This window comes from Clytia hemisphaerica, unplaced genomic scaffold (assembly GCF_902728285.1).
Source record: "Clytia hemisphaerica strain Z4C2 unplaced genomic scaffold, Clytia hemisphaerica genome assembly, whole genome shotgun sequence".
Taxonomy (NCBI): Eukaryota; Metazoa; Cnidaria; class Hydrozoa; order Leptothecata; family Clytiidae; genus Clytia; species Clytia hemisphaerica.
In genome coordinates, this window is record NW_027104471.1 from 1,095,452 (window position 1) to 1,119,182 (window position 23,731).

Here is a 23,731-nt window from a genome sequence, read left to right on the forward strand (position 1 = left end):
TTTTTAAAATTATGACGTCATAAATAATGACGTCATAATCACGTTTTCTTAAAAAAACTCAAATTCTGCTGAGATAGAATTTAAGTTACACCGAATACGGTATTCTACATCCAAATACGCTTCCAAAAATGTATAATTTGTTATGGTTTAGGGACTGGAACTGGGGCGGAAAAATTAATGCATTTTTGGGACATGCATTAAGTTACCCGAGGAAGTTTATTAGGAGTCGGATTAAGGGAAATTCCCTATTTAAACCACAAGTAGTTATTAACCGCTCTAAGCAACGCAAATTAGAAATTTTTATCCTTTCAAAAACTTGTCGTTTGACTATTACAGTAAAATGGCAGTTTAGTACAGTAGCGTTTAGTATGATATAAACAAACCATTATATACCATTATTTTGGTAATAAAAAAGATAACAAAAAAAAAACAGATAAATAACTTTATCTTATCTCTATAAGAAGGCCGGGGGGGGGTGGGCAGTCAGGCAAATTGACCGACGGGTATGTGCGGCGGTTAAGGGTATGTTTTTCAAAATATCAGAAATGCACTGTAAGGGTGGACTTTTGATAAATGCACTGTATGGGTGGAAATTTCAGCAAATCTAGTAAAAATTGCAAATCTTTGCTCAAAAATCTCGATTTTTTTTGCTCTAAAAGAGTTCAAAATTTGAAAAAATGCACTGTAAGGGTATGAATTTCACCGATTTTTTTCTGCACTTTAAGGGTGCAATTCTAAAAGCCATTTTTTTCGCCGCACATACCGTCAGTTGGTAAACCCACTGCCCCCCGGGATAAGAAGATATCTATGAGATGGACACAAATTGCTAATATTTGTAGACTAAATTTTGCTTCAGATGAGATGCCATTCTAACAGAAGCCCAACAGAAGTAATGGCTATCAGTAACATTTCTTTCCAAATTCAACAACTTATTTGATCGTTCTTCTGCGGTGGCACTTTAATGAAAATTATGGCTAGTAGGTAACCGGGAGTAAACGCTCAAAGAATTGCAAAGATAAAAGAGAAAGATGAGTTAAGTATATTGTAAACAAACATTAATCGAACGTTTTATTTTATTACATATTGTCCTCGAAATCTTTTTGACAATGAATTACCGCTTTACTAATACTAACTAAACTATATATTTTACACCATTGACGTTCTCACATCTCGAATAACTTATCCTCAATCTTAATTTTCACATTCGTTCGATATTTTAATCGTATTAGCGCCTCACGAGCCATTTCATATTGTTCATGTTGAAATGCCTCGCTTATTTCCTTTAATTCAATCTCGATTGCCTTGTTAACCTGAAGGTCGAGATCTTTCATTTCATCCTTATCGTCACACTCATCGACCTCAAAATTCAACATAAAAATCTCATTTAAGAGCTTAGAATCAGAGCTCTCCACTTTTTCACTATCCAAACCATAGCCATGTAAGCTCAATAAATATAATCCTCTTTTCAACGGATCCGACAATGTTTTGTATGCGAGATTCACAAGAGCGCTCTGAGTGTTCGAATAGTCTTGTTCCAGTTGTGAGCGACTCGCGTATCGATCAGGATGCAAGTGCGTTTGTAGCTTCAGGTAATATTGTTTTATTGATGCCGCAGAAAGATCGAACGTAGCTTCCTTTTTTAATACTTGAAAATAATCTAATTTCTTAGTGGTACAATTTGTACATTGAACACTGTTACAGACGGGACAAAACAGTTCGCAGGTATGCTTGTGATTACATTTCCAACAATCAATAACCTGATCCGCTGAAATTGCGCTCGATGCACGGTGCTGAGACAAAGCCAATCCGAAACGATAGGCGATTGACTTTGTCGAAGGCTGTTGAAGAAACCCTCTGATGGTATTCTGAAAACAAAAACAAACAGGTAAAAATGGTTAAATGTTTTGTTTTTAAATAAGAAAAATATCGTTTGCTTACTCGTCAATATTAATTCACAAGCTTTTTCACATTGGATTGACACATATGTGGAGCAAGATTGGTTAGAGAGAGGAAAAGAAAAACCTTTTTTTGCTTATATCAGCATAATATAACAATAAGCAGACACTATCCTGGTATGAAATATTTGTCTGATATGAAACGGGAACTACCGGGAACTAACTAGCTGAAACATTTGAACATTCAAAGAGATTTTAAATACTGTCTACAAAAAGTCGCAATTATGTCCGAATTTTATCAAAAGCAATCGTTTAATTTAACTAACAGCTTTGAACAGACACGTTTATCGCTTCGTAGTACGGCAATAAATTCTAAAATAAGGCGAAAATAAAAAAATGTAGTGTTTCCGGAATGCAGGTGAAGGAAAAAAGTTCTCATGCGGCCGACCGGAAAAAAATATTTTTTTTGATATTTTTGATAACTTAACCCTTTGAGTGCCAGGGTCCTTTTTTCTAAGTTTTTTTTTAAAAATTGCTAGTTCAAACTTTAAGGGCTTATATCTTCTGATCTAGAATGAATTAGAAGCTCGTATATAGCTCGTTGGATAGCTTAGAGTCTCCTCTTTCTTTTGGGCGCCTTCGGCGCCGCCCGATTTAGGAAGGGCGTGGTGGGCGGCGGCCAAGGGGGGGGGGGTAGGTTAGGGAATTAAAGCAGTCAGGCCCGCTGCGCGGACCTGACTGAACTGATGGAAAGGTGCCCAGTGGTAAAACTTCAAATCGACTCACTAGAAGACAGAATAAAGTAAAACAGGGCCAAATTTGGAGGTTCTTGGATCACTCGTTGACCAAAAATAGTCAAAAAACGGTCAGAATCTCAAAAAAGTGAATTTTTGTCAATTTTTTTTGCATTTTTTTGACTTTTTCGCTTAAAATCTCGCTGGAAAGACTCACTTTTGAAATTTTTTTTGCTTGACCATAAAGGACAATCTAATTCCTACGAGTTCGACCAAAAATAACGATTTCTAAATCAAACTGGGCATTACAGGAGGGCTTCGCCCTCCTATATAGCCAATGTCGTATATATACGACATCGGCACTTAAAGGGTTAAGATCATTGAAATAGAACTTTAAAGATAACTTTTATGTAGAAACAGTATGAAGTAAGCCCTGAATACTGATATATCAACTACTAACGAACAAAACTTGATTTACAAGCGGGAATATCTAACCAAACGACGTTTGAGAGCTTGAACGGTCAAATTGATTTTCTTTACGATGAACCATATAGATAAAAAATAAAAATTGTATGATTTCGCCCTGGTTGTGTTTTTACATGCAACCATTGAGCACTCTTAAAGAATTGATTTATTTACACTTACTTGAACCATATAGATAAACCCATAGTCTGTGGCCAGGTCAGAAAAAAATTATTTTAACCCGGCCAGTGTCCAGAAACACTACATTTTTTTATTTTCGCCTAAGCTGTAGACAATGGGTTTGTGTGCAGACAATGAACAGAAATGGTTCGACTACGAGAATATTTTAATAATATTAGACTCGATCATTAGAATTAAACTTACCATCTTGGTTTGTCCACCACCAAGACACTTTTCTATTTCTTTTTTTTTGTGTTTTTTTTTTCAGTTTTCTCTGTAAAAAACAAAATTTATGGTTAGTAAAGAGTTGTGATATCTACTTCGAGATTGTAATAGACCTTATCGGAGTTTTAGATTTTGCTAAAAAAGCGATGCATTGTGAGATTATTTCGAGTGTATTACAATAGAATTCCCTCGAGGAATTCCTAAGAGATTGTAATACACTCGGAATCCGATAAGGTCTATTGCAGAAAAATAGGCAGTCGAGAGAAATGTAATGCATCTGGCAATATCAAGATTTTGAATGGCTTTTCTCACACAAAATAACTAAATCCAAATAACTCCAGCCCCTTCATACAAATTTCTCCCTTTAACTCAGACATAAATTTGAGCAAAAAGGAAGAAATGTTTAATAAATTTCCAAACAAATCAATATATCGTTATTTCTATATTTCTATTCATTACAAAGAAAATGCTAAGAAATGGACTAGGAACTTCAACTTTTCACTTTTCTCCAAATGTTTTTCCTTAAAATAGCTCTTGCCGGTTCAAGTTCCCAGTCCAATATTTTTTGGTTTTTTATCTTTTCTACACAAAATATGTTTTGACTATATAATAATTGTTAAAAAATAATCTATCGATTCAAATTAAGTCATTCAATTGCAAACATTTCATTCGGGTTCAATCGTGATATAGCTATAAATACTAAACATACCAAAAAAAAGTGCATGCAACTAACAAAACAAAAGATACAAAAAATGTTTTAGTGAAATACTGAAAAATACTAAAAAACAATAATTTAAAAAAGAATAATTTAAGTAAGGAAAATTAAAGATTTGATCCAGGAACAAGGCATTTCAAGGTAATAACAAATTTGTGTTCCCCGTGCGGATTCGTGGGAAAGCTGATACCTTAAGTAAAAAGGTACGGTCATCTTGACAATGGAAAAACCCGAAGTGTGATTGGTTCAAGCTCTCCAAGATTATTCCATTTTCTATTCGTTGTAATGGTTAAATCAAATACTCCGTACAGTATCGTCTGAATAAATTTGTTCATTGTTTTTGAAAATGGTTGATTCGATCTCGAACGGGGAATCTTATTTGCTCGAATCACAAATAGATTCGATTAAGAGAATGCATTTTACAAGGGTTTCTCTTTTACGGGGGACATGAAATAAGTTCGAATTATAGAAAGATTCGAATAAAAGAAGTTTGAATAAGCGAGAGTCTACTGTACGTTAACAATAATTAACCAGCTGACGGTGGACGGATTACACTTTTCCTCTAACTAGAATTTCACACTTTTTTAAATAACAGACAAATAACAAACAAACCATCCTTCAGGCCAATCATGAAAAAACTCATTCATGACCTTCACACAGAGCTCTCCTCTTCATCATGGATCGGTTTAACATTCCAGATATCTTTGGCATACTCACTGATGGTGCGGTCACTGGAGAACTTTCCAGCCGATGCCACATTGTTGACACACATGCGAAGCCAAACACCACGATTCTAAAAGAAGTATACGATAAACAAAATACGGTCGAATCTTGGTTGAAAGCTCTACACATTTTTTATAAGAACAAACTATATAAGAACATAAGGCTTCGACGGGCACAATAACAAGAACAAGTTAAGAACATTTTGAGGCTTTGCGGACTCTAAAACACCCGATTTCTTAAGAAAATGGACAAAATACACACAAAATGAATGGATGTTAAGAACATCCGACGGCTTCAAAAAACTTGGATGTTCTTGTAAAAAACCTCTCAAATGTAAACAATAACTACGAATCAGTAAAGGTAAGAATCTAAACACCCTGGATGTGCTTCGGGATTCAAACACAATCCATCTCACTGTAAACCTGTGATCGAAACCTTCACACTACCAATCGGCAGAATGTTAGTGGATAATTCTATTCCTATTCCTAGTTTTTTTTTTCGAGTCGCGAAAAAACCTAGAAAAAAACGAGTTATGACGCCTTTTTTGCAAATCTTTTCTCCTTTAATTTTTCGAGTTGGTTGTAGGATTTCAATTCGAAAATGCTTCCTCTAACTGCGAGTAAACTACTATGAGTAGTTTACTTGTTGTCAACTCAGTTCTTTTAAATTTTAGAGTTATTTTTCCCTTTATTTTCCGAGTTATTCCTATTTTACTCGGTTCCTTTCGAGTTATTCCTTAATTTATTTGAGGCGATGTGTATGAAACATTACACCATAAATATCATGAATCTTTTTTCTTATCCAATATCGGCCATTGTAACAGGGGTAATTTATTTCCTATGTAAATAACAAACGCCACAATTACAGAGAGTAGTTAAGTTTCAATACGAGAAAAAGAGGAGAGGTATGATACCGTGAAAGTTCTGGACACTTCTTCTTGACATTCGATGTACGACTGATAGTCTTTCAAAAGGAAAAACCTGCCAAGAAAAACAAAAGAACAATGGTAAGAGCAAAATAATTCAAACGATAAGCGAATATCCAAGAGGAAGATCGATAGAAATTCATGAAATGCACCATTGCAATGTCTTCCACGGACCCCACAGCTGATTGAGGTTGTTAAGCACGGGTTTATTTTAACCGTAAAATGCGATATCATAGGCCTGTACGTAAGATTTCACTTGCATGGTTTGCTTTGGCAAGTTATGTACAGGACTACGGTACCGCACTTTACGGTCAAAATAAACCCGTGCTTAACCTCGCTATTGATTGAAAGTGACGTGTTAACTGTTTTTACGTCACTTACAACTAATCAGCTATTGGGTCCGTGACGTAATGCTAGAAAACGTTGCAATGATGCATATCATGAATAACCAGAAATCTTGATGTCTTTGTTACCCTTGAACAAGGAAAGTATTTCCACGCCAGATTGATTAATTAGTCACCTATCATGGTTGAGGAGATCATCAGCAATATGTTGGAAGGTTCCTTCCGGCGCAAATGTGTCTCCAGCAATTTGATCGATACATAACTTCAACTCTGCATTGCTCTCATAATAAATGCGTGGATCGTATCTATGAAAATTAAATAGTGAAATTCATAAAATGTCACGAAATGTCATAAAATGTACTGATTAAAGGCACTCATTCAACAAATCTTCAACAATTTGTTTTCTCAACATTAAACCAAAGAGAGAACAGTTGTATCTATGAAAAGTGGAGACCGGCCTTAATTCCTCACGACAGTTGAGACGAACAATAAGTAGCATTTACCAAAGAGCAAGAAAGAGCAAGAAAGAGCAAGAAATAGCGAAGAAGCTGGTTTTACTTCGTCATCTTATTCGTTATTTTTTCGAATTCAAAAGTCACTGCTCATGGTTATTGGAGATGGGGCAATGATCCAAAAAAAATTGAGAAGAGAAATTTGATGTAATGCCAAAGTCGATTCGCTTTATGTGTGCATCTTTTTTTGCTGTGGAAACCACTCTCAAAGGACGTAGTCTTATTGGCTGACATGGTTTCCATATATGGTACTAAAAACAGTGCACACTTGGAGTTCACGAAGAAAAGTTCACGAAGGAAAATATGTAAAAAATCAAGTTATTCGACCAAGATAAACACGAGCATATGGACTTTGATACAAGTTCTTTTACAAGAAAGAACTATAAGAACATTTTAAGACGTTACGGACTATATAAAACACCTACTGTATTTTTCTTAGGAAAATAGACAAAAAGACTAGCAAAATAGTGAAAATGAGAACCTGTTAAGAACATCCAAAGGCTTCAAAAATTATTGATTTCCTTATAACAAAACAACGTATAATTATGGAAAAACTAAGAAAGAAATCAAAAATTAGAGCTTGAATAAAAAGAAACACAGATGCATGTGAAACGTAACTTTTATTCATAACAAAGAAAAAAGTTCATCAAGGAAATACCTTAAAATTAAGGTAGGAAATTTTCGCAGAATTTAATTTCCCGGTTGAGAAAATTTTTTGTTTAAATATGGCCTATTTTGCCCTAAAAGACCAATTTTCGAGGACATTTTGAAAAAATAATAGTGTTTCACCGAAAAACTGCAAAATTAAATTTCGCGAAAATTTGTTAAAGTACGCAAATAAAAGTTAATCGTCCAAGATGAACACGGGCGGTTGTTCATGGTCATGCTCCCGACAGTTCGGAGTCGAATCTTCTGTCGTGATCAAAAGAGAAGGGTTACAGTTCACAGTTCGGCCATCTTCACCATGTAGTGTAACAAAGCCTTTAGTGAAAGATGTATTATTTTTGGATAAAATTTCATCGTCTTGTTGTGCTGGTAGAGCTTCTGATTTGTGATCAAAGCTTGGTATATTTTGAACGATACCCACCATGCTATTCGAACGTACGTCTACTGACTCGTTAAAGTGTGAAGGAGGCTTCTGCTGCCCGCGTGATAAAGTATGATTTACATTTCCAGATTGTTCACTGCTCATTAGAGATTGAAGTTTATTCCTATTGATGAATTTCTCAAGCCATCCGTTGCTGAAATTCAACCCTTTAGCTTCTTTATGATTTAGCTGTAACTCTTGAGCATGCGCGATAAGGACTGGAGCCCGAATTTTACGACCCTCACTAGCTACAGCGTAAACCCATTCTAGCAAGATTTTTTCAAAATTAGCGTCATGTACTTTCCGCCCTCCACCCTTAAGGCGTTTCCTGGTTGCACCACTGACAGATCCAGCTGAGAGGTCTAATAGCTTATCTTTAGATTTTCGCCATGTCCGGATCGATTTGCGATCGACTTGGAATTCACGGCCGGCCGCGTGGTTTCCTTTCTCTTCGGCGTATTCAATCACTTTGAGTTTAAACTCGATCGAATATGATTTCAATTTCATCCCTTTGTGCGACGATTGACTCTTTGGTATAGCATGTGGGTTTGAAGGTTGACCCTGAAGCGTAGCATCAAAACCAATCAGATCATTGAGATTGCCACTAGTCATACTCAGTCTACATGGTGTATCCAACATCACGACTTGTTGATTCTCAGTTTGGATACCTGAGATGTTTGAGTTTTGCATTTTCTTTTCTTCTACAACTGAAAATTTGCCAATTGGAATATTAACAGCAACTTTTTAACTACCAAAAATTGCAAATAATGACTCAGGAGAATGAAAAAGGCTAAAGTTAATCTTACACTACTGTAAATATACACGCTTTTTATGAGAAAAAAACTATATAAGAACATAAAGCTTCGATAACCAAAATGTTAAGAACAAATTGAGAACATTCTAAGGCTTTGTGGACTTAAAAAACACCATATTTCTTAGGAAAATAGTAAAAAATACCCACAAAATGGTCAAAATAAGAACATGTTATGAACATTTTTAGGATTGAAACTGAAAAAGTTAATAACATCCCAAGACTTTAAAAATTTTGGATGTTCGTATTAAAAAACGTGTACAGTATACGAATTAGAAATTAGAACTATATTTTAACCCTGCCCTGCTAAATTATCATAAGAATAAGTAGTCATCATTTTTTTATATATCTTAGTATATCAGATATGAAACAACAACACAACGAACGAACGAAATTCTTACATACAACACACACACAGAAAGTAGAGAAAGAAAAAGAGAGAAAAAATATCTATCCGACCAAACCAACAACAGTGTGGGAGGGCTTATTAATTACATAATACTAATAATCATGAATGGTGAAAGAAGGAAGGAGGGCGCTTATAAACACAGGGGGCGGTCCCTTTTATCAATCAATCAACAAAAGAAATCAAGTAAGTTTATTATAAGAATATGTTAAGAATAGGAAACCAAAGTATTCAGATGGAAAAGGTGTTGTGTATACAGCAATGAACTCTCTAAGGTACAGCTTTACGGTTTCAAGGCAACATTGAGAATCTAAAACCTTCCCAAAAAATCATCAAATGTTTCGTCAGTGGCGTCCAGAAAGTTGTTTCTTGTTTTCAAAAGATGTTCTTTGAGACAGCCTATCAGTAGAAATTATTAAATAATAAAAGACGGTAGAGGGGGGCTTATCAAACAATACGAAAAGAGAAAGCGGGTAGCACGAAAGACCCCCCCCCCCCTTTAGCAGAGAAATAAAAACAGAGGGAGGGCAAAAGTGTTGAACATAAAAAAAAGATTATTCAGTAGTCGAATTTGATCAATTCCGCCCGGATAACGCTTTTGGCGTATATTATGAGAATGTCAAACTTTTTTTGAAGCCTGCGAATGTTCTAGGTTTCAGGCCTCAAATTCTTAATCTTTTTATGCTTAACGTGTTCTTGTTTCATCACTTTTTTTAGTATTTTGGTGTAATTCAACGTTTTCTAATACACGCTTCTTTTTTTATAAGAATGGTGTAAATCCATTTCATCATGGATATTCTTAACGTTTTTGGGAAAATCATCCTAAAATATTCTTACAGCACATTCTTAGGTTAGGATCCTAATTCATAATAGATTTAACATTTAGTACATACGTCTCAAGCATAAAATGGCACTTTTGTAAAAGCAGTGAGCCTAACTTGGGCCTAACTTGGTGATAATTGATAATTTATAATTGAAAATGCTCTTAAAATGGCATTCTTAGCTTTAGTAGTCCAATTCCATGATGGTGATATTCTTAGCATATTCTTAGTTTTTTGGCCATTTTCATCATGGACATTCTTATAAAGTGTATTCTTATAAAAAAAAAGCGTGTATTTTTTTAAACTTTTGGTCCTCGAAACCTTATGTTCCTATCACAGTGATCTTTCATTGGAACCTTTGTAAAATCGGGATTATTTTGGCTAATATCCCTTGTATCTCCTTTAAGTAGTGCTCATAAGGAGATGGAATTTGGTATATAAAGTCTCCTCATAGCAATGTAAAAGTAGGAAAAAAAGTTTTTTGATACATAAAACTGTTCACCAGTTATTGGGCACTTTCGTTTTCGAGAGATCCCTCTACAGGCACGACGCAACGGGTACGGCAGGTACGGCGGCTGCCGTACCAGATTTTCACAAAAATACCCGAAGTTTTCCTCTTCGTCGGTAAAATCGCTATAAAATCGCTTAAATTTCCTCATTCGCCGTACCAGATATAAAAAGCTTCCGTCGTGCCTGCTCTATCCTGTCCTCATTCCGGTTGAGATCCCTCTAAATCGGAATCAAGATAATTCCGGATAGGAAAGTGCTAGACACTTGATATTTTCACAAAATGTACTTATATTTGTCCTCTAAAGGATAAAAGAAAAAGAAAGCATTTCTTCTCAGTTAATTTCCTAAAATTTGGCTAAAACAAGGAAATTTGAATCCGATTAATCCAATCAAAGATCGCCGTGTATTTTATTCTACTATAAAAAAATCATGTACAATCGGGATATGGGACATTCTCGAATTTCATTGACCTAGCTCTCTGGAGTTTGAAAACGTATTTCATAAACGTAGTAAATTGTCATACAAGCTTTTTTATAAGAATAATTTTGTAAGGATACGAGGCTGAAAATTGGCCTAAATTTCAGAAATTACTAAGAAAGTACCGATTATAGCAGATTTTAAAGCCTTACTAAAGGACATCGTTTAAGAAAGTTTAAGCCTGAAAATTTCATGAAATTAAGAACAGCCCAGCCTGATCCAAAATTTACTTGTTCTTAAAAAAGCGTGTATTTTAAAACGCAGCATCGGGCACTAAAATTGGGTAAGCTCAACCGATTTTAATGAATTTGGCGAATCTTTCAAAAAGTGAATGAGCTGAGAGCTCTAGCCTGAAAATCTTTTTCCAACAAAAATATTAAGATAGCCTTCATTCGTTAGTTAAAGTAGTATAAAACTAATTTATTAAATATTTGTAATGTTTGAATGAAAATTGAAAAAATGGCAATTATTCTATTAGCGCAGAAAATGAAAAACGCGGTAAAAAACTCTAATAGCGAGAAAAGAAAAACCAAGCGAAAGATATTTTGTAAAATTTTGAATCGAATAATTTGAAGCAACTTAAACTATATATGCAAAATGAATTCATTTTCAAACTGTGTGATCCTTATTCTTAACATAGTGACCTTAACTAACATGAATTGTGATGTCAGCCCAGTAGAACTTTCTGAGATGGAAGTAGACACAGGTTACGAGCATCTGTTGCTTACACGGGAAGATGACGAAGAAAAGGGTGAAGGGATCTTACAAGGTACACGCTTTTTTTATAAAAACATCCAAAATTGTTGAAGTCTTCGGATGTTCTTTTTGAGTTGGTATGAGCCCTCCCCATTGGGCAACGGGTCCTACTCCTTGCAAAGTAGACAGAGGTTAAAAAGTTCAAGGTTTTTCTTCTTCATTTTGAGGCTTGGCCCGCTTTTCTTTACTCTGTTCTTCGCGTATAACATAGCTTAGTACAGCCATGACTGTTTAAAACCAAGTTTTCCTTATATGATTTTTAAAGTCGAGTGTATCCTTTATTCAAAGCTACAACGCCAAGCTTGATGGTCACCGATCAAGTGAGTCTCGCACAAGACGTGCTAGAACTCGAGGACTTAAGGCACAACCGACGCTTACCGCATCACGTTTACGCAATGTTCAAACAAACGTCTTACAAACGTTGTGTGGTACATTGCGCCGTCAATATGAGAAAATGTCGTTCAATCAATTATCACCAGAACGATCAATTATGTGAGCTGAACGATATCACTAGGCTTCAGCTTACGGATCCTAAGTTACCGTGGAACAATTGTTGGACATATGCTGGGCAAGCTAAAGTAGGTTAAAAACACACAGTTGAGTTCCCATAGCTTGAACATAAAGGCATTTAAAGGGACCATTAAACTTGTTCGAATAAAGGAGAAATTCGAGTTGTAGAGGTTCGAGTCAAACAGACTCCGCTGTATTTTAGTTCTATAATATAGACGCGAGAAAATGATGTAATAGACCTTATCGGAGTTTTAGATTTTTTTTAAAAGTGATGCATTGTGGGATTGTTCCGAGTGTATTACAATAGAATTCCCTCGAGGAATTCCTAAGAGATTTCTATTGTAATACACTCGAAACAATCCCACAATGCAACGCTTTTTTAGAAAAATCAAAAACTCCGATAAGGTCTATTCTACACTAATGCATGCACCCAAAACAAACTCATCAAGCTAATGAGATATTTAGTTAGAATTACACAAAGATACGAATAATAAAGATTCGATTAGTAAGAGTTCACCGTATTTTAACCATCTTCATCTTATCAACATACAGGACAAAGGGTGCCACACAAATGGGCCACCAAGATGCAAATTTCCGTACATTTGTATCGATACTGATGCATCACCAGGCTTCATTTGCCAAATGAATCATAGTAAGAAATCGTTTGAAGTAACTACGCGTGCTTTTTTTTTATAAAAGCCAGTGAATTTTAGCTTAAGCAGGGCTATTCTTAATTTTTTGAAATTTTAAGGCCTAAACTGGCCTAAATGTTCTTATGATGTGCTTCATAAGCTTAGTTTCTTATTCAAAGACTGATAAAATTGGAATGTTTTCTGCCATAACGGCAGGTTTTACTTAAATTTAAAACCTCTATAACGGATGTACCAACCAGTTATGTTTCTTACAAAAAATGATAAAGCGTTTAGCTAAATTTATATTCTTTCAAAATTGTTTCGATATTTTTTGAAACTGAAAATTTTCTTTTTGATTTCAGAAAAGATAGAGACATGGGAGGACCTCAAAGCGTGGCGCGTCTCTGGTTCCGTGAAATACGCAGTGGACGGCTCCCTTCAAACGTGTATGACCTTATCAAACTTAGAAGAACGTGATGCGGCTTACTGGGAAATTCACTTCAAGCAAACAATTCAAGTAGCTGGGATTATCATCAAAAGTAAAAAGGTACAAAGACATGCTTCAGTGACCGTCACAACGTTACAAAAAGGCGTTACTCAAATCTGTGGTAAACTGAACGGTTGTTCGACTGAGGAGATTGTTCAATGTGACAGCTCACAAAAATCACACGCATTAAGGATATCCTTAAACGATGACGTTATCACAAATTTAATCTCACTTTGTGAAGTTGAGATATACATATAACTCGTAAACTCTTAACATGGTTTCAGGGGCGTGTCTTAGAACAAGGTGTGGTAAGAAATTAACATAAACAACGGCTGTACATGCCGTTGACAAACCAAAAGGTCCAATATCAAAATTATTGGCTTAGAAAACTAAGAATTTTTCTGTTTGTCTGAGCATAAATTTTGAGATTGACCCTGTTTCATGTAGATGGGACCCTCCTCACTATCAATCTCAAATTTGAGGCTAGCTAGACAGAAAAACTCTTAGCTTTCTCAGACACTAATTTTGTGTTTGGCCCTTTTGATTTGTCAACGGCGAACTGTAAACAAACATTTTTTCAAGATGAACCTTCAAAATAGTAGTATCCAAAAGGTAAAAGGTAAAAGATTAAAATAGTAACGCTTGTTAAATTTTTATGATAAATATTTACTTAGTACCTCTGGAAATGTATCAGATGCTATTTTAGTTAGTAAGTAAGTGTACTTTATCCTTCAAAGATATGAAAAACAAAACACTTGGCGGTTCACAACAAATGATGTTTCTTACCCGGCCTTCTTTTCAGCTTCTACTTCATCAACAGTCATACCAAAAATGAAAATATTGTCTTGTCCCATCTCTTCTCTCATTTCGACATTCGCTCCATCTAATGTTCCAATCGTCAAAGCTCCGTTCAACTAACATGCAGGAAAAAAAATTGGAAAATACTTTCTAATTTTGTTTAACTTGAGTGTGTGTGAGTCATTTTTACGATATATTTCTAGGGTTTGATCTCACATTCATCCTAGAGGCTGCTTCTTCCAGTGACCCGTACGGTCACCTAGGGCGATTAGTGATTCGAGAAGTGACTTCGCTATGTGTATGGCTCAAACCGATAATATTTCCACTCAGGAGGCAAATCCCTAGAAAAATCTCGGAAGATTTTGGTTTAACAAGCAAAGTGATGTGACAAAACCGACCGAAATATGACATGCTAACAAAATTTTTATCAACCAATGAACAAATTTTTCCGCTGACTGATCATTTTAAATAAGGTAACTTGCCATTGACGTCAAAGAATGAAAGCTCCTTTTTAGCAAAAATATATTATCGGCCTATTCTTGATCTAGGAGCTTTACTCTGTATTTATGATATGCACCACTGCAATGTCTTCTGATATTACATCATGGACCCAACAGCTGATTGGTTGTAAGTGACGTAAAATCAGTCAATACGACACTTTCAACCAATATGCTGTTGGGTCCGTGGAAGAAAGACATTGCAATTGGTGCATATCATGTATTGACTTGACCGCCTTACAAGATATATATGTTGGTGAAATAAAATACTGTTACCTGGAACTTCATATTTCCCGTTCCGGAAGCCTCTGTACCGGCCGTTGAAATCTGTTCAGAGAGATCCGTGGCTGGAATGACTACAAAAATAAATTTGTTGACTGTTATTTTAAAGGAGGTGTTTCGTTAAATATTTCTTCATAAAAACGTAAGGAGCTAAACATAGTGGAGAAGATAGAGAAATTTTTCGTATAAGAATTTTAAAACTCATTTCGAATTTCAAAATTAAGACTTTGACAGTTAAATTGGGGGCAATTAGATAAGCAAGAGTTGACCTCATCATCATTCCATGTATGTTGGATGTGACAAAAACCAAAAAAGCTCTACAACAAAGAGCCCATAAAACAAATTTTTTTAACACGAGTAGCATTTGTTAAGAGAATACAGTGTGTCCCAAAATAAGCGGACAAATTTTTTGTATAATGCAAAATCCTCCTAATTGCGAAATGATATGACTCGTATACTTAATATGTCAAACTAAAAAAACCTTTTCAATCATCTTGGCGGGAATTGAATATCTATTGACTGAACAGAGAATCTGAATCTTCTTTCAACTATTTTAATCCAGTTAAGATGATGAGTTTGGAGGATTTTACTTAATATATAAATTTTTTTTTTTTTTTTTGGGCACACTGTTTAAAAGAGAAAAAAACAAAACAGATATTAAAACTTACTTTTCTCAGCCATAGAAACTCTGTAGTTCTCCAAGAAGATGACTTTCAGATTGTCTTTCACCACTGGATCATTGTTGACAACTAAAGGAACAATTTATTTACAAAATAAAAACTTTGATAATGGCTTCTTAGCACCTTAAAATATTCTAAAAACTGGGCCATTTTTTATTTCCTTATCAAAATAAGGGGATAGTGAGTAACACATTAGTGGACTTAACGTTGAGTTGCGTCAGGGTTGTTATAGATTTTGGCGAAAATGATATTAAAAGAGAATGTACGCTAGCGATAATTTTAGAGAAAATCGACAGAATTTGAGGAGTCACTCCTTCATTTTGTAAATACCTTTAGCAACAGCAAGGATGAGTTTAATGATCAACTTGGCCATGTAATAACCTGGAGCAGCCTAAATTGAAAGAAAAACAGAATAATAGTCAATATTGTCTATTGTACCTTTGTCTATTCCCGAAATAAATTGTACACCTTATGTCGAGGAGGTGTTTTTTTTGGGAAATTGAGCGCCCTGGATTCTTCTTTCAATATTCCAAACGCCTAGGATTGTTTTCTCTCCATTTTTGGACCACCCTGGATTTTCGACCTCGTTTTACAGACTACCCTGGATTTTCAACCTAATTTTACGGATTTTCAACCTTGTTTCACTGGCAACCCTGGACTTTTTATTTTCCAGACCACCCTGTACGCCACACCTTTTCAACATAGGAGGTACAAGCTATTTGTGAAACAAAACTTTGAAATAAAGTGATCCTTTAAGATGAAGCTCATATAAACCTAGACCTACATAAACATTGGTAGAGCAACTTATTTCTGATTGGACAAAAGAACAAACATACCTTTCCACCAATCATGATCGTGCGTGGAACAAATTTAGAATCTGGTAAAGCCTTCAATCCTGAAAAGAATTAGGGCAATGATGAGTAAAGCAGATTGGCGTAAAAATAAATTTGGAAACTGCTTGTAAAATTTCCATCATAGACAACATTAATATTTTAGGGATGAGATTTGGTTTGTAAACATTGTATTCAAGAGAGAATGAGCCAAGTTGCATCTTTATTTGTAATCGCACGATGAGTTATTTTTGCTTTTTTGGTGCTCCTTCAAAGAGAGCAATTAATCGTTAATTGCATCCTGCAGAGAGCAATTAATCGTTAATCACACTCTTCAATGACGGGCCAATGTTTACAAAATTGATTTTAATGTTTTTCTTACATTTTTTTTATCGAACGTTTTAATTCTAATTGCATTCGAAATTCATTTTGTGAGAAAGAAAATCTTTAAGCAAACAATAAAAGAAAAACATAACAAGAGAAAAATGTAAAACTTTCAATGTAATTTACTTTCCTGGCCGGGAGAAAGTAGTGAAAAAATTGTGCGATTAGCTCGTAATCACATAATAACTCGTACCATTCGAAAATTGCACTCGTGATTCTTTTGTTTCGAATTTTTCTTGTCCTTTCGGACTCGGAAAATTAATAACAAAAAAATCACTCGTGCATTTATTCTCGAATTGCACTCGTTATCATGTAATTACATTTACTAAGCACTTTGCCACATTGCTAATTAATTCAATGTGATACGATATATCTATATTTATATGATATTAAGAAATTCGACTCATTCGATTTTAAAATCTGGAAAAACTTAAAGATTTGGAGAGGTCAGGAGAGTTAAAAACTTTTTAACTAATTTGCTCGTCTTGTGAATATGTAAGAAAAGATTCCGTTTATGTTTCCGTAGCTCTAGACTATCAGGTTTTCAAAAACGGGATGTGACATTTTCAAAGTTACTGATGGTAAAAGTTACTTTCGATTTAATATTTGTGTGAACCACGCAGCTGCGCAACTAATGTAGGCAATGAGTGGTTTCGAGTCCTACACAAGAGAGTCATCCCTAATTTTTCATTATAATCTCATTAGTTCCGATTCTTTATTGTTCGGTTCAGTTCAAAGATAGTTAAGCCGACTGGTCGTAGGCCCTGTGACTATCATCCATAGAGTGTATATAAGTTATATATACAATGGTATCTCTATGTTTCTATATTATTCATGTCTTTAGAGCATGGTCGTCTAAATGGTTGATATGATGGTTAGGTTTTTGTAGAAAGATATTTCTTGCGTCTTGTTCTAAAATAGATTTTTCTTACTTTATTTAGATATAACCCGACCAGGCAAGGGGAACACAAATTTGTTCGAGTTACAGTAGGGTAGACAGGAGGGGCGACAAAATTTGTGTAGGAGAGCAGATTTTTATAACACTGTAATTATCTATTCATAATGTAAAAAGGTGATTACAGTGTCATAAAAATCTGCTCTCCTACACAAATCTTGCGCCCCCCCCTATCTACACTACTGAGTTATACGGAGTAGGGTTTACAGGGCATTAGCGACCTTAACCATCTAGGACGGCGACTTTGGACGGTAAAAGAAAAGTACAATATAGTTTTAAATGATACAAGTCCCTCGAGAATTCTATCGACGTTATTTTTTACAAAAACTTTCCTGGATTTCAAATTTGTCCATGTGATATTAAATCTAGATAAAATCGGATAATATTTGCCATTTATTTTAAGATTTACTTCACGTCCTCGATCAAGTCGCCGTCTTAGAAGTTTAAGGTCGCTATTGTTGACTGAGGTTGTTGACTGAGGGACTAGAAAACTTGTACGAGTGAAGTAGATGACCAAGTTGTAGAGGTTAGAGTTTAACTTAAAATGTTTTTAATACCGCCTCCATGGATATGAGAAGTTAGTGAGAAGTTTCTTACGGTTATACATGGTGATAATGTGTAAGACATTCAACAATTGTCGTTTGTACTCGTGGATACGTTTAACGTGCACATCAAAAATGGAATCGGTGTTCACTTCAATCCCATAATTCTGTTTGATCAATGCAGCCAACGTAATCTTGTTCTCCTGGAAAAAGTAATCATAAAGCATTATGGGAAATGAAAGTCTTTCAGATTTTGCTACACAATTTTTGCCATTATTGAAGAAAACATCCAATTCGCATTTAGGAACTGCCTCATTAAATTTTGAACCTTCTCTCCCAGATTTATCGCCAGCTAGATCGTCTTGTTGTTTAACATAAAAGACCTTCATAGCACAATTACGGAGGGAAAATTGAAATGTGCTCCTGTCTCTACTCAAATATATATATTTTTGTTGTACTTTTGAGAAAAAGCTTTGTTGTGAAAGGCACGTAAAAACCTTGACTCAACCATAAACAATGGTTAACAAATGTTTTTTGGATTGCATCGAAAAAACAAACCTGCTTGACGCGATCGAAATCTTTCAACAGCTTGATATCTTCATTCATAGCTTCAAGTTGTCGTAATTGAGATAGCTCAGTAACCCAGTCTTCTCCTATCCTCTCGCTGATCACTTCCGAAAGCCCTGGGTTACACAAGAGCAGCCATCTTCGTGGTGTGATTCCATTGGTCTTGTTTTGGAAACGGTCTGGGTACAGCTCGTAAAAATCTTTGAAACTAGAATGAAAAAAATAAAATTTCCTCATTTTACTTTATAGAGACCAGATATCGTGGAGCAAGGGATAAGAGATCTCTGCTAAGAATTTTTAGTGATTGGTAGTGTGAAGGTTTCGATCACAGACTTGCACCGCACTGGACTATGTTCGAATCCCAAGCACTTCAAGACAGGGTGTTAGTCTACCTCCACTCATATTTTACAGAGAGTTCCCATTTTAAGGTCTCATACAATTCTCCAGATTCTTCAGATCATTGTATGCCATGGTATCTGACATTTTGAGGGGTTTTAACACAAATTGTAAATATTTCACTATATCCTTTACGTACACAGATCGTTTAAGGATTTCGGTATGCAATGCAGCAACACCATTTACAGCATGTGAACCAACAATCGCTAAATGAGCCATGTTTACTCTCTTGAATGGTTCCTCTTCAATGATTGACATGCGACCAAGTCTTGCATCGTCCCCAGGGTATTTCGACTTCACAAGCTGAAGTAAAGAATGAATGAATAATGAATAGATTTGGTAAAACTTGGAGAATCGTTTACCGGTAAGTTTGGCGACAGAAATGGAGTAAACGAAGTGACCATGGTTATAAAGCTAAATTGATAAACAACCCCTTTTATTAAACTTTCCTCCAAAAAGTCACGTAAATGATCAGATAGGATACCTCTAAGAAGTGATGATTGATGGCATAAATAATAATCAAATGTCGTGGCAATAGTTTCTCCATCAATTCAACTGGCCATCTTTCCAAAGCCTCCGGTAAGACGGTGTGGTTGGTGTATGCAAATGTTCTTGTACATATATCCCAAGCCTGAAAGGAGGATGAGTGCGTGAGAGGAATTTTGAGCTACAAACTGAGCTTTGAGAAAGTTCACCAGCGTCAATAACTTCCTGAATGCCAAAAATTAGTAGATCGATTTAAAAATATCGAAAAAAATAGCTACTTTTCTTGATAACAAAGACTCTTCTAGCAAACTTTTTGGTAGCAATGAATAAGAACCTTTCATTTCTTTTCATCGACGTCAGCTATCATACACTATAAAAAATATAGTGGAGCCTCCATAACTCGAATACGCACGGGGGAACAAAAAAATTTCCGAGTTGTGGAAATTTCAGGTTATGGAGTAAAATTTCTGAGATATTGTTAACTGAAGGGACCAGCAAACTTGTTCGAGTTAAGGAGCGACATGTTAAATTAAGTTAAAGAGTGAAAGATGTTCGAATTATGAGACTGGGTGGATACGTTTGAGAATAGTAAGACCCGATTCGATTTGAGAGGTGACAAACCTTTTCCCACGGCAACTTTTCAACATCTAAGAGAATCCTCATCAGCTCTGGCACACCAAGTGCAGGGTGTGTATCATTCAACTGAATGGCTACCTGTTGGTTGACAGAGAATGAGAAAAAGAGATATATAAAAAATAATGAGGAAATGAGACTTTAAGAAGGATTGGAGTGTTGTTAATTTTTTATGATTTCATAAATGGTATGATTGATCAAAACATTAACATCAGATTTCTTTGGTCAAAGCAAAATATTCCACTTTCCATAACAGCTCCCATTTTGAAAATATGATTTTTCGAATTACTAGTATATTCTGTTCTCGCAGTCATTCCTTGTACGTAGGTCATTCTGCTTGAAGACCTCACATATCTAAATATACCTAAAATCTAAAATTTTCAATAGAAACTTTATCTTAATTACCTTATCAGGGAAGGAATCAAATACATCTCGAACAGGGTGCTGTGACCCGAACTCAGCTTGTTTATATCTACGCACGATGTCTTGTAACGTGGCAGACACCATCACATATTCTTGTTTCAAACGCAATTCTTTACCCTCGAACATCTGTTTATTGGTGGAAGAAACGGAAATCACGGTCAGATTAATTTTGTGAGATAGTCAATAAAAGGCAGCTCTGGGAAGCAAGCAACAAATTCTATCGTGTTGAGACACTTCGCTATGGAGTACTGTACCAATCTATATCCTTTGCAAATCAGGGGGGGGTCGGTAGTAAAATCTCAGACATATTTGAGTATTACAAAAATTTACAAAGAATTACAAAAATAGCTAAAATTTGCTAATTTTACCAGTTTTAACTACCCAGGTAGTAAAGTTTTTTCAACATTTAGCACATAGATACCACCAATTTTAGTATTTAACTACCGTGGGTAGTAAAAAAATTACACCACCACCGTAGTAAACGTCATTATGTCTGAGATTTTACTACCGACCCCCCCCCCCCTCCTGTGCAAACAGAACACTTAGAAAGGGCAACTTGTAAATAGCACTGGAATATGAGATGTAAATATTTCCCATTCTCAATTGATTTCGTAAATGGAACATATTTGGTGAACAAGAGCGGCAGCAGAATCTAAGAGAAATTTAAACAATAAACCACTCTATAAAGTTAAAAGCTTACATTATCGTTTGGATAAAGCACTCTGGTGATATTTTCAGCTTCATTCCTGTCCAACACTGCTGTGATGTAGTCTCCCTTTTGGACTGTTAAGATCAAAGAAAAGTAGTACCAGAATCGTGTAGTAATCAGTATCAGCAAAAATATATATTATTTAATTTTCAAAGTCTTGTATGAAAGAAAATATTGGCTATTATGGTTAATTGATAGCGCTAGCAAGTAAAATCATCTTTGACACCATCCATAAAATTTGAAATTTGAGATAGACAATCCTGGAAATCAACTTGCATTTTATTATAGAAAAGATTTTAAATTTGACAAAACTGATCTTCAACACAATTAGAATATCATGCAATTTGAGACAGCCCAAATGTTGGAAATCAACTTCCTTCTTGAAGTAACGGTGATGTAGCTCAAGAATTGGCAAGTAAAACTCTTTAACAAGATAGATCACCAGAAGACAGTAATTCTTGAACAATATTAAAACACTTGGGAGTCAACACACTTACAGTAACCAAGGTCAAAGTCTTTGGGTGATTTGACGGACCACAGTCTCATAGTGTTGGTTGTGGAATTCTTGCCATAGCCAGGGACGGGCATATCATAGGCAACTGCATACACAACTTTGGTGTCGATCCATGTATAATTGTAACCAGACGCATCACAAATGGTTCGACCATACAGATGAATTGGCATTGAATATTCAGGACGAGCGTGCTCCCAAACGTTCCCGAAACGAAGCCATTCATCTGGGATCTCAACCTGACAAATAATCACACATCATAATACCATCCACAATTACAATAGTAGGAATATTATAGACTATAAATATTTTTAAAATATTACTTTTTGAGTTTCTGGAAAAAAGACCTGGATTTTGAACCTTTTGCCACGATGGCAGCAAGAATATGAAAATTTGTCTAAAAACTTCAAAAAAGAAAATATTGCATCATCTCTAACCTGTTGTCCATGTTGTATTTTTTGTTCGAAAATTCCATAGTCATATCTTAGTCCATAGCCATACGCTGGTATACCGAGGGTTGCCATTGAGTCCATGAAACAAGCAGCTAATCTTCCGAGACCCCCGTTACCAAGACCTGCATCTGCTTCTTCTGCCTCCAATTCTTCAAGCTCCATTCCCAACTAAATGATAAAAAAGGGAGAAAAAAAATTTGAAAAATGTTGGATTTACGAGGAAACACCTCTGTGTCACCTGACCTGGTGAGACACCAACCGTGCAGGAAAAATTGGGCTGGCATCAATTCCCCATTGGAAGATTGCTCTACGACCTCATGAACACTGTCTCACTGAGAAAGAAACTGTTTTGATTCTGAGCTGCACACTCCAATCATAAAATCAGGTAGTTTCCATTCTCATTGATACCCCCTCCTTTTTATCCTCACTTGCCCAAAATTTCCCAACATTGTTGAGGTCACTGAGGCAAGGGTGTGAGGGAAAATCATCTGTAAGAGGAAAAAGTCTTAGAAGGAATTCTTCTTTTGGTTGTTTCTGACTAGTAATACTCAATAAAACTTATATCTTAACTGAGATTGTAGTATACTTTTAAATAAAAACATCATACCTGGTACAAGGCTTCATCGCAGACATTCTTCAAACCAACATTCATCATCATGTTTGTTAAGCTTCGACCAAGGTAATACTCCAATGACAAATAGTAAACTCTCTGAAAGAGATAATGGACAAAATATATATGCCAAAAGAACAGATATTTGTGAGTATGGGTGACTTAAAGTAACATTTTTTATGAGTGTTGACCGTGAAAAATTAACTGGAAGTTTATAATTGTTACTTTTAAAATCAAGATTCTAATTTTCTCTTACCCATTTTATTTATATCACGTGATGAAACCTAATGAAGCCCATAAAATATATCAAGCTGTAGAACGTTTTAAGGTAATGCCACACATCAAAAAGACTAAAAATAATTTCATACCTTTGGATCTTTCTTATAGTACAGCTGTTGTGTTTTGATCCACCTGCTGCACAGCTCATCCCTTACAGTGTGCGCCAAAGCTTCATAATAATCCTTATTAGTGGCAACATTTCGGTCTTTCACACAGGTGTAATGTAAATGTCTATTAAAAGAATCCTTGATGTTCTTCACATTTTCCAAAACAGGGATTTGGCCGACAGAAATTTGTTTCCTCTTTTCTTTGTCAGTTGATGGGACTTTGGCTGGCATCTCATCAGACATTTTTACTTGAATAAATATCTATGTATTGAAAGAAAACATTCAATAGTAAAAATATACTTAAGGTAATTGTAAAGCCGACCTTAATGGAACGCTAATCATCACTGCAAAAGTAACCCATAATAATTCTGAAATTTC

General features: G+C 35.4%; 2 protein-coding genes across 2 annotated transcripts; both read right to left on the reverse strand.

The window, feature by feature from the left end:
- Window positions 1-1,163: 1,163 nt before the first annotated feature.
- LOC136821229 (iron-sulfur cluster co-chaperone protein HscB-like) lies at window positions 1,164-3,283 on the reverse strand. The gene is made up of 2 exons (XM_067077461.1): window positions 3,275-3,283; window positions 1,164-1,865 (listed from the first exon to the last, which is right to left on the reverse strand). The coding sequence occupies exons 1-2, from the start codon at window positions 3,281-3,283 to the stop codon at window positions 1,164-1,166; spliced, it is 711 nt and encodes a 236-aa protein (XP_066933562.1).
- A 642-nt stretch (window positions 3,284-3,925) lies between these two features.
- On the reverse strand, window positions 3,926-23,613 carry LOC136821196 (glycogen phosphorylase-like). Its single transcript, XM_067077431.1, has 19 exons — window positions 23,336-23,613; window positions 22,965-23,066; window positions 22,343-22,525; window positions 21,892-22,144; window positions 21,386-21,468; window positions 20,668-20,811; window positions 20,251-20,343; window positions 19,628-19,774; window positions 19,283-19,446; window positions 18,739-18,955; window positions 18,236-18,383; window positions 16,306-16,364; window positions 15,800-15,860; window positions 15,458-15,538; window positions 14,784-14,863; window positions 13,999-14,126; window positions 6,380-6,508; window positions 5,848-5,914; window positions 3,926-5,004 (listed from the first exon to the last, which is right to left on the reverse strand). Exons 1-19 carry the CDS (start codon window positions 23,594-23,596, stop codon window positions 4,864-4,866), a joined length of 2,541 nt encoding a protein of 846 aa, XP_066933532.1. The 5' UTR covers window positions 23,597-23,613; the 3' UTR covers window positions 3,926-4,863.
- Window positions 23,614-23,731: the final 118 nt, after the last annotated feature.

Excerpts from the sequence above, each read along its gene's own strand:
- LOC136821196 (XM_067077431.1), bottom strand. The coding sequence starts at position 23,596 with ATGTCTGATGAGATGCCAGCCAAAGTCCCATCAACTGACAAAGAAAAG. Across the intron at positions 14,864-15,457 it reads AGTTTCTATGGCTGAGAAAA|TCATTCCAGCCACGGATCTC; the intron begins GTAAGTTTTAAT and ends TTATTTTTGTAG. Across the intron at positions 5,005-5,847 it reads AAGTGTCCAGAACTTTCACG|AATCGTGGTGTTTGGCTTCG; the intron begins GTATCATACCTC and ends TACTTCTTTTAG.